Source organism: Suncus etruscus, chromosome 5, assembly GCF_024139225.1.
Source record: "Suncus etruscus isolate mSunEtr1 chromosome 5, mSunEtr1.pri.cur, whole genome shotgun sequence".
Lineage (NCBI taxonomy): Eukaryota > Metazoa > Chordata > Mammalia > Eulipotyphla > Soricidae > Suncus > Suncus etruscus.
In genome coordinates, this window is record NC_064852.1 from 90173799 (window position 1) to 90185836 (window position 12038).

Consider the following 12038-nt stretch of genomic DNA (forward strand, 5'->3'; position numbering starts at 1 on the left):
AAAGGATTCCTGTGTCTCTGGATCATCTGCATGTCTTCTTTAGAGGAACAAGTCTATTCAGGGTTTTTTGTTTTGTTTGGATTTTTTTTTTTTTTGGCAGGGGGAGGGTTTGGGCCACACTCAGTGATGCTCAGGGGTTACCCATGACTATGCACTCAGAAATCACTCCTGGCCAGGGGGACCATATGGGATGCCAGGGATTGAACCACGGTCCGTCCAGAATCAGACATGTGAAAGGCAAATGCACTACCACGGCGCTATCGCTTGGGACCTCTATTCAGGTTTTTTTTTTTTTTTTTTTTTTTTTTGGTTTTTGGGCCACCCGGGGGATCGAACCTCGGTCCGTCTCCTAGGCTAGCGCAGGTAAGGCAGGCACCTTACCTCCAGCGCCACCGCCCGGCCCCTCTATTCAGGTTTTTATTTACGTATTTTATTGTGTTTTTGTTTTGTGTGATGTCTGTTCTTATATAATCAAAAAATTAGCCCCTTTCAGGTGTTAGTCTGTTCTTCTCCCAATTACTAAGTTGCCATTTTAGTTTCATGGTACTTTCTTTCACTGTTAAAGTTTTTTAGTTTAACATAGTCCTATTTTTTAATTTTTGTTTGTTTCCTTGTCATTGGAACTGAGTCTCCAAATACATCTCTGGTATTGAGGTCCAGAGTATATAACCTGTGTTTTCTATTCTGGGTAGTTTGTGGTTTGGGTCTAATACCTAAGTGTAATCTGCTGTGAGTTTATTTTTTTAGGTGGTATTAGTGATCATTTCACATTTATTTCATTGGGGACTTTTTTTGTTCTAGCCTGGTTTAGTGTTTTTTTGAAATTTTAGGGTGGTGGGCAGGGGGCACACCTGCTGTACTCTGTGTTCAGGAATGACCCTATAGTGGGAGGCACAGGTAGGGGGCCATTGGTGGTACTGAAGAGTTAACCAGCTCCTTAGAAGCAAGCACCTTAATCCTCTGCACTGTTTCTCCATCCTGTGTTACACTGGCTTGTGTATGGCTGTCCAAATCTCCAAACTCCATTCCTTAACAGTAGGTTTCTTATCTCAATTGTACGGACTGACTCCTCCATTATAGATTCATTGTTCGTGTATGTGTAGACCTATTCCTGGAATCTCTGTCCTAACACATTGGTCTATGTGCCAGTCATTGTTCCACTATCACACTTTTAATTACTACTGCTTCATAATATAATTTCAAATCAAGTAGTATTTTTCTTCTTTTCTTTCAGAATTACTTTTGTATTGCTATCCATAGTTCTAAAATTTTTGTTTTATTTCCTTGAAAAATGTCACTGGCATTTTGAAAGACACTGCATTTTGAATCTGTAGATGACTGTAGATAAAGAAGTCCATTTTAATGATGGCTATCCTCCTGATGCATAAACAAAAAATGACTTTCCATTTGTTTGTTTTCTTCTATTGCCTTTAATAATGACTTTTTATTTTCAGTATTTATGTTTTTGCCACTTTTGTTAAACATACTCCTAATTTTTTCTTTTTTAATGAAATTGTAAATGGAATAGTTATTTTAAATGTCCCTGCCATCCAAGTCACTATGTACAGAAAGAAGACAGTATATTAATACTGTCTCCCAATTATTCAAATACTTAACCAGTTAACTGCTGTGAATAGATTTTTCTGCTATAATCAAAGTCCCTAATCAGTGACCTTTATCTTAATCAAAAGAGATATTATTCTGGATATATCTGAATCATATATAGCTCTTTAGAGATGTCTCAGTTCTATTAGGGACCAAAAGCTACAAAAAGTTTGCTACCTACATGGACTCCTCCCATAGCCCTTTTTATATCTCCAAGAAAGCCACATTACTAGAATCACCTTGATCAGCATCATAATTGGAGGGAGAAAAATGGATGGTACCAAGACCAGACAGTCATTTGTCCATTTGGTGGAAATAATAAATGATCAGATTTGAACATAAAATCCAAAGTCAACGACAACAGAAATGATACCCAAACTGTACATGGGGGGAACAGTTGCACTAGCATTACAGGGGGTAGAGGAGGGAGAAGTGGGATGCATGCTGGGAACAGGAGTGGAGGGAGGACAACACTGGTGGTGGGAATGCCCCTCATTTATTACTACTATGTGCCTTAAATATTACTGTGAAATATTTGTAATTCACTTTGCCCACATTAAAAAAAAAAGTATTTGCTAAAGATTCTCTTTTCCTCTTAGATCTCCCCTTCCTGAATATGTGCCATGTGAATGTGGTACTTTCATGGTCAATGCACAGAACAGCAAAAACCAATTCCTTGAATGTTTGTTTATAATGTATGTATAATTAGAGCAAGAGATTGAGATTGAGACTGAGATTCTGTAGTTTCTGCCTCTATGTTTGAGCTAATATAAATGGAAGATTATATAAGCTTTGGTTTCTTCATTACAACAAAAATACTATGCAATCATTTAAAATTATGTGGGGGCCAGAGATGTATTGTATTGCCTTGTGTGTGGCTGTGGAGGTAGTGACCCTGGTTCAAATCCCCAGCACCACATGTGCCCTGAGCAGTACCAGGGGTCATTCCTAAATACAAGCCTGCCAGGAATAACCCCAAAAACTCCTGAAATTAATAAATAATGTTGGGTCATGATACTTGCAGCTCAGTTGGTAAAACACACCTCTTAGGCCCTGCGTAAATCCTAGAACCAAATAAAATGAGGTATATAATTCCATTTATAATCATGAAAAAGAATTCAAATGTCTTAGAACCAAAAACTCTACAGAAAAAACATAGCTAGAGAGAGAGAGAGAGAAAGAGAGAGAGAGAGAGAGAGAGAGAGAGAGGATGTATCTATGACAATTTTTCTTATTTAGAGATCAAATAAGATCACTTGCTTACCAATAAGAAAAAAGTTTTGAATTCTTTTTTCTTTTTGGTTTTGGGTTTTTTTTTTTTTGTTTTTTTTTTTTTGGGGGGGGGGGGGGAGTCACACCCAGCAGCACTAAGGGGTTACTCCTGGCTCAGTGCTCAGAAATCGCTCTTGGCAGGCACAGGGGACCATATGGGATGACGGGATTCAAACCACCATCCATTCTGGATCAGCAGCATGCAAGGCAAATCACCCTATTGTTGTGCTATCTCTTTGGCCCCTGAGTTCTTCATTTAAATGATGACTTCAGGTACTTTTTTTTTTTTTTTTTTTTGGTTTTTGGGCCACACCCGGTAATGCTCAGGGGTTACTCCTGGCTATGCGCTCAGAAGTTGCTCCTGGCTTGGGGGACCATATGGGACACCAGGGGATCGAACCGCGGTCCGTCCAAGGCTAGCGCAGGCAAGGCAGGCACCTTACCTTTAGCGCCACCGCCCGGCCCCTTCAGGTACTTTTTACTTTATTCCTTTTGTATTGAATTAATTTTCTATAATGACTATAATGTTATGTTACTATCAGAAAAAAATAATAAGTAAAAAGCAATATTTTTTATTTGAAAATAGAAAATAAAACAGGCATTTGGTTAAACAGGTACACAAAATCTTAAAGGAAAAAATATTTTAATTTGTTTGGAAACTATCCCAAGCAAAGTACCGTATTTGCCAGCATATAAAATGACGCTTCAACCCATGAAAAACTTCCTAAAAGTCGGGAGTCATATTATATGCTGATATACGGCATGCTGAAACTTGTTCTAGCTTCAGGGACGAGTAATCCGCACCCCTCTTACGTTTAAGAAGTAACTTACTTTTAAGACTTTTAGGAAGTTTTTCATGGGTTGAAGAGTCGTCTTATACACCAGCAAATACGGTAGGTATTTCAGGCATGATGGACAAACACTACAAGTAGTTTAGAAATGTAAGAGTTCAAGGAAATATGTGACAGCTGAGGCTGAATTGAGATACAGAATTGCAATAACTTATGGAAGGCTGTATTTGACTCAAGCCATGTACAATGAGGAACCAATATAGGAGTTACAAAAATGAGTGATGCTTGCATTTTAAGGAGGGGTGGGGCTGTGAAACACCACAAAACCTGACTAAGATTGTAGTGTGGAAACTATTTTGGACAAAGGCTACTAGAATGATCCAAGTGAAAAATGTCAAACCCCCAAACTAAGGGAACAGCTTACAAGTTAGTATTTCAAATAAAGTATTTGACACACACTTTTCACCTGCTTGCTAAAATATATTGTAATGCTTTAATTATAATCTTTTACAAATAAAATTTGTTCACCATAACTAAAAAATGTAGTTCAGAGAGCTAGTGCACAAACCCTGACCACAGCTAGAGTGACCTTACAGTCATCTGGTCCCCAAAAAAGAAGACAGGTACTTTCAAGATAGGTACTTCAGCAGATGGGCTGTGGCTTAGAAGTAGAATACTTGCCTTTCATATCAGAGACACTGGGCTCAATGCCCAGAATTGCAAAAAGAAAGTGTGGGAAAAGAGTGATATGGTTACAGTGGCATGGCTATAGCTCAAAGAACTGTAATATTCAGCTCTTTAAATATGAATAAATATAAGCTAAAAATATAGGGGCCAGAGTGGTGGTACAGTGGTAGAGCGTTTTCCTTGCAGCAGCTGACCTAGGATGGACCACGGTTCAATCCCCCTGCATCCTATATGGTCCCCCAAGCCAGGAGCGATTTCTGAGCAGATAGCCAGGAGTAACCCCTGAATGTCACTGGGTGTGATCCAAAAACCAATATATATATATATATATATATAGATATAGATATAGATATATAGATATAGATATAGATATAGATATAGATATAGATATAGATATAGATACAGATATAGATATATAGATATAGATATAGATATATATTGGTTTTTGGATGGAAAAATGAATATATATATATATTCATTTTTCCATCTGGTGAGATGGAAGACTATTGTCAGTAATGGATAGTATCTTGTCATACATTCATTGAAATTGTTTTCCACTCATAAATAGCGTTTTTCGCACTTTCCCTTCAGACTGGTAGTTAGTCTTTTTTCTCAATAATTTGTAGGCATTTGTCTTAATTATACAAGCTTTTTTCAATTACATGTAAATCTCCCACTTTCTCTCCCAAAGTCTTTACTTAGGCCTCAGAATCAAAGTTTAGGCCTCCAATTATACCCACAATTACTAAAATAATCTTTGGTGGCCCCCCCAAAAAGTACCCCAAAATAAATATTATTTTTATTTATATCTAATTATTTTAATCACAACTTAAATTTAATTCTTATTTTATGATTGCATGTGCAATGAGTGTGGAATTTACTCTTGTAATGATATATTAGATCTGTTCCAACACATTTGTTGTATTACTTATCTTTATCCTCCTACAAATAGCTATAGTGTCAGAAAAATATTTTAGAATTTTTAAATTTCATTTAAAGAGAAAATGCCAGGCCAGAGCGATAGCTCAGCGGTAGGGTGTTTGCCTTGCACGCGGCTGACCCATGACGGACCTGGGTTCGATTCCCGGTATCCCATATGGTCTCCCAAAGCCAGGAACGATTTCTAAGCCCATAGCCAGAAGTAATCCCTGAGCGTCACCGAGTTTGGCCAAAATAAAAATAAATAAAGAGAAAGAAAATGACAAACTTACTAAATATACATTGAAATGAATTCATCCCTTTTCTTCAAACAAAATCATGTACAGAGACATATGCATACAATATACCAATAGCAGCATACTCTCTTAAAAAACAGAGCAGCACTACTTAATGATCATATAGTTGTTTGGACTTGGTACCCTCTGTACCAAGTCCAAACAACTATATGATCATTAAATAGTAATAAAAATGATCAGACTTAAACACCAAATCCAAAGCCAACGACAACAGAATCCATACCCAATATACAACAAGCTAGATTCAGAGGGGATCACTTATACTAGCAGCCCAGGTGGGTAAGGGAGGGGGATATCAGATGCATGCTGGGAATGGGGTGGAGGGAGGTCAACTTCGGTGGTGGGAATTCCCCTGATTCAATGTTAATATGTACCTAAAACATTACTATGAAAGATATGTAATTCAATTAGATTAAAAAAATAATAAAAAATAATATAAAAAAATAGAGCGGCAATCTAAAGAAAGGCAATGATCTAACTACAAAAGTCTGTTAATTTACACCATAAATGGTAAAATAAAATCTAATCACTGTTTGAAATCCTCAATATTCAGATCACAAATAGTCTACTAAGCAACAAGTGCTCTGGAAACAATGGGGAACAAGACAAGTTTCTGTCCCAGCAATCCTGAAGCTTGCAATCTCTCCTGCAAAGCAGCGTATTTGAGTGAGAAAGGCCAAGAGAAATTTTATGTTCACACACATACAAAGACATGTAGCAAACTTTGATAATACACGCTGCGCTTCTAATTTCAAAGTGTTTTCCATTCCAATTCTTATTTCAAATGCAACAATTTAACCTCTTAACTATTAATTGATTAATTAACTCCATTTAAAAATCACCCTAACTTACTCTTCAGCTTATACCTACAGTAGTGAAGGCTCATTTCCTCGATTCCTTAAAAACTGCTTTCAGGACAAGCTCAAGAGCCTCAACAGCAAAAGGTAATTTACATGAAGTGAAATTCAGTTCAGCGAATCAAAGAAAGGTGTTTCAAAACGTACGTTAATTGGAGCTGCCAAGATGTTTCTAAGGGTCTTTAAGGGCCTAGCAAATGGCAGTATTGTGTCGCTAGGAGAGGAAGGAAGGAAGCAAGAACTTTCAGGGGACCCCCAATGTGACCCTCAAAGGTGACAGGGCGACCATGAGGGGCAATCACCTGAAACTAGAGATTCCAAGACTGAGAGACACCCCTGTTGCCACGTCCCCCAATTCCGACCTAGGCCCCCAATTCCAAGACCCCCAGCTCCACAACCCAAGAAAGAGCTGGCCCAATCAACTCCCAGAATCATTCCCAAGACGTGACCTTGACCCATCGTCTCCTCCTCAGTTTTCCGATCCCTCAGGATAGGAATCTGCTAGTCCTACCTACCCAGCCAGGGTGGGTGAGTAAAGGTCTCCAGACTTGGGGAAAACTGCAACCCTCGTCTCTGTCCTGTGCCCCCCCCCCCACGACATCCCACCTGGGCCCCGCCTCGGCCCGCGCTCCGCAGCCACGCGCGCTACCTGCGATCTGGGACACGAAGGCTTCCGCCACCAGAGACATCTCGGCTGAGGCGGCAGTGCGTCCACGCTGCCCGCCCGCTCCCGCTGCTGCTTATTTCTTCCCTCGGCAGCTCGGCGGTTCCAGGTTCCTAATGGGCTCCCACTCGGCGGAGACCCAGTTTTGCAAAGCCCATGCAACGGGGGCGGCGAGGTGGCGTGGCGGCGTGGCGGCGAGGAAGCCCAAGGTTACCGCCAGGCACTGCCGGGAACTTCCGGCGCGGCTGACAGCTGCGCACGCGCTCTTCCGCCGGCCCCGCCCCGGCCCCGCCCACTTCCCAGTCGGCGCGCGCCTAAGGCTCCGGAGCCCCGCCCACTGTCTCTGGGTCGTGGGCGTGGCTACAGCCTTGTTCCCGCCTCCCGGCTCCTGCTTTGGTGGGGGTGGAGCGCATCGCATCCCTGCAGGCGTTTCATTGCCTTTTTTTGCACGGGAGGCTTTGAAAACTGGGAGCATACTCTAGCGCACACTAGATCGCCAGCACCTTTCAAGATGTTTCCGCGTTCACTTTCACTTCATCCTCTAAAACATTGTTCTTGCCATTTTAACGGAGTCTAAAAATCTCACTCGGGCCCGGATTCAGAGTTCCATTCATTCTACTACTACTTAGTTGGATTGGTTCATGCACAGACATTAGTGTTTAATGATGCCCTTCTTGGGTGATGGGAAGGTTGCACGGGTGAAAGGGGGGTGTTCTTGTTATGACTGAAAGCCAACTACAATTATGTTTGTAATCACGGTGTTTAAATAAAGAAATTATTTAATTAAAAATAATAATAATTAGGGGCCAGTGAGGTGGCGCTAGAGCCAAGGTGTCTGCCTTGCAAGCGCTAGCCAAGGAAGGACCGAGGTTCGATCCCCCGGCGTCCCATATGGTCCCCCCAAGCCAGGGGCAATTTCTGAGCGTTTAGCCAGGAGTAACCACTGAGCATCAAACGGGTGTGGCCCGAAAAACCAATAATAATAATAATAATAATAATAATAATAATAATAATAATAATGCCCTTCTTCGAACGTGCTTACCCCAGGAGTAAGAAGTTTGAGCACCGCCTAAGGCCGGAAATATTTTGCTCTTCACCTATATGTGCTGCAAAGAAGCTGTCTGGAAGAATAAAGATAGAAATTTCAGTTTCAAACATTTCTCCACATTCTGGCATGGGATGGGGCAGAGAAAGGAAGCACTAATGCTCCCTGCTAACATTTTAATCGGTTAGGTAAAAGAAAAAAAATAAAAGACTTCTTGAATTTCCTATGCATTTTAAGAAAAATCAAAACGAGACTTAGAGGCATATAAAACTGTTAAAGTGAAATGGATGCAAAGATATAGAGAGCCCAAGCCCCAAATGACGGATGAGAAATAGATATAAAAAGGTGAAGCAATTGACTTTCCATCAGGAAGGAGAACAGAATGCCACACCAAGTTTCTGCAGAGGAAACCGCCCATTCTCAGAATTACCATTTCAGATGAAGAAAGCCAAGATTAACTCAAGGCCAGGGCACTCACCATGGCTGAGGTCTTCCTGGGTCCTCAGATCCTGTCCCTGTACGGGCCACTAGTTGTTGATTAAATTTAAAATATGAAGTCCTAGTGTGGTGGGTGAGGCCTTTCTTGGCTCTGCCCAGCACCTGTTGTTCCTTTGGCCAGCAGGTCTGAAGTTTGCAGGGTAACAGCAGAGAAATGATCCACAGGCAGTCAGTTAAAGTTTCAGGAAATATCCAGCTTTATTTCAAGGCCCTAACTGCCATGTGCATTTTTCCACATGGGTCTAAGCCAGCAGCCTCTTTCCTGCTTCTTTGTCTCTCTCCCCTCCCCCCCAGGCAAGGTTTATATTCCCAACTGCAGACTCTTCCCAGCTGTGGGTGGGTCCGACCATGCAGGTGATATTAGCATATGGAATTGGGGAAAGGGTAACAAATAAAGATCTTGGGAGGTGAGATTTTCTACCTACCATGCCAAATAGTAAGGTTTTAGGGGGCTGGAGAGATAGCATAGCGGTAGGGCATTTGCCTTGCACGCAGCTGATTTGAATAGATGGTGGTTCAAATCCTGGCATCCCTTATGGTCCCCCTTATCTGCCAGGAGTAAGTTCTGCGCACAGAGCCGGGCCCTGAGCGCTGCTGAGTGTGACCCTCCCACCCCCCACCCCCCAAAAATAGTAAGGTTTTTAAAGATGTTATTTGACACCAACATACACATAAACAGCAGTGCTTGTGAAGTGACCTCTCTGGCTAAGATTCAGTTGACAGAAACTGAACAGTAGAGATTTAATGTTGAGTTTCTCTTGCTGTTCTGAGAAAGTTACTACTAATGTCAAAGAGTTATTCTATTTTATTTCCTCTCCTGTGGATGATACTGGCCAAGAGAAGAAACTATTCCAAGTGTTTGATGTCAAATGAAAGAAAAGCTTGCTTTATCTGTTCCTATCTATTTCTGTCTCTTAGAGAATTATGACTAACTCATCAAAGTGAAAAAGAAATATCTATTTGAGTTCTATTACCAAATTTGAAAAGTCAAAGCTAAAATGTTATTTGCACAGCAATGAATCTGTGGGAATCTGAAGGTTTTTTTTTTTCTGAAGTTTTCAGAAACTACTAAGTATTCAAAAAAATCAAAAAAGTCTCAAGCTCAGAGATAGAACTTTATGAGAGGTAGCAGGAGCTAAAGATGAGTTATATGCAAAATCAGCAGCCAGAATGGAGGTCAAGGGATGGCATTTGCCTTGCAGTAACCAACCTTGGTTCGATTTGCACCATATATAGACCTTTGAGCCTATAAGAAGTGATCCCTCAATGTTGTTTCGCTTAAGCTCTGAGCACGCTGGGTTTACCCCCGAAAAAGTTTACTTTGATTATGACTGACTCCTAGATGCCATGACCCCCCCCCCAAATAAAACCAATAAACTTGTGTTGAGCTTTAAAAAAAAAATGGAGGCCAAGATGAATGCACCTGAAGTTTCCATTTGTTTTTTTTTTCACAAAGACATGAATAAACTGGGCTGACTCAAAGGTATTGGGCTGAGAATTGACACCCACTCTCTTCCAGAAGGATTTTTTTTTTAGGAGAAGGGGATGTTCTGGGGTTACTGGCTCTACTCAACCTTTTCTTCATTGTGGCTAGGGAAACAGAATCATCAGCACCATATGGATTCACTTTGGGTCCCTGACTGACAGTTTCTTTGCTTCCCACACAGACTAATTTAGACTGGAAAGAATCTATAATGTGGGAGGTCTTTATTACTAAAAATTAAATCCAATAAAATGCAGATGTCCTGATGGTGCCCACAAACAAGCTGTCTTTGTAATAAATAGCCAACTGGAGAAAATATATTTATGCATCTGTATAAGAACAACTGGCAGATTTTAAACTGAGGATCTGTTTAAAATCACCACAATTAAGGAAAATACAAGAAAACAAGCCACTGGAATTTTTAAGAATGAGGTTATAAAACAAAAGTGCTAGAAGATCCATATGTTACTAAAAGGATAATCACACAATTATTTAAAATAAAATATTAATGCATGCCATTAACAGCTTTATTGTTTTTCCTAATAAAATCACTATTCTTGCAAAACTGTTCTGTCATAAGAATGTCTTCAAGTCAGAAGTGAGAGGAGGCAGGTTTGCTAAAGTAACTGTAGTGATAGAAATATATTAGCTGGTGGGGTCTGAAAGCATGATGGTAGAGTGTCCTTTCACACAGCCTACCCAGGATGGACCTAGGTTCGATTCCCAGCATCCCACATGGTCCTTTGAGCCTGCCAGGAGCAATTTCTGAGTGCAGAGCCAAGAGTAATCTCTGAGTGATGCCTGGTGTGGCCCAAAACCCAAAATAAAATAAAATAAAATAAGAAAAAATATAAATGTATTAACTTTAGATGCTACTAAGGCTGACCATTCTATCCTATAACAGATTTTAAAAAATAGTTTTCATGTCTCAGGCAGACTTTATACTATGGTATTGATTAGAAAATATACAGCTGTTTTGATGAATATATACATCAAAATCTAAAGTAGTTAATTGGTATTTCACTTTTCTGGAAGAATGTTAATTGAAAAGTAAGGGTTATTTTTAATGTCTGTAAAAGAAAATTGAAGACTGTGATTACTTCGAAATTATACTATTTAACAATGATATGACAAATCCATGTCTCTTGTCAAGCTATCCCTCCTCTTGAACCCCAAAAACAGAATTAATTACAGTTAATTCAACAAATCCAAATAGAACATTAACATGGTGAAATACTATGGTAATCATGTTATTCAATAGAGCTTTTCTGTTCTATATTAACAACCTTGACTTCTTTAAAAAATCATGAAACTGTAGTTTACTGGGACAGGGGAATGGTCTCGGTTTCTAAGGAGTTGAGAACTGAGAGTAAAGAGGATTAAATAGGGAGATATAATGATCAGGATTGAGGGGGTGAGAGAATAGACTAAGTTTTGTAAGGTGGTGAATGGGGTGGGGGAGGGATAATATATAACAGGGGCTATGCACAATATAGGCAGCCAAAACTGAGCAAAATATTTCCTGGCACCATAAAGAAAGACCTTGGGATTTTGACAACATGTCCAGAGCTGGTAGTCAGTCTCATGACAGTATGCTTCAAGGGTAAAGACACACTGTATCTTTTAAGCCAAAGGAATTTTTTTCCCAATTTCTCCAAAGTTTACTGCACCTATGCAAAAAAAAAAATCATAAAACTGTAAACTATCAGTAATGTAATATATGGGTTTTACAAATATAATTGTTCAAGGTATAGTAATGTGACATTTATGCTTAGATTTCTCAGCTACTCTTCCTTTCATTTTGTTTAATTCCTAAGAAATCACCACCAATCAGAACTACTAAGTTCTGTACCCTTTTTATTATGTTCAGTATACTTTTTTTTTAACCTAAAATCTCTTTT

At 39.9% G+C, this 12038-nt stretch overlaps 1 protein-coding gene across 1 annotated transcript in view; it reads right to left on the reverse strand.

The window, feature by feature from the left end:
• MTX2 (metaxin 2) overlaps positions 1-7357 on the reverse strand; it is an 85145-nt gene extending 77788 nt beyond the window's left edge. Inside the window, exon 1 of the mRNA XM_049773499.1 lies at positions 7097-7357. Coding sequence (XP_049629456.1) covers positions 7097-7136 — 40 coding nt within the window. The 5' untranslated portion in view covers positions 7137-7357. The remainder of the gene's footprint in view (positions 1-7096) is intronic.
• Between the last annotated feature and the right edge of the window lie 4681 nt (positions 7358-12038).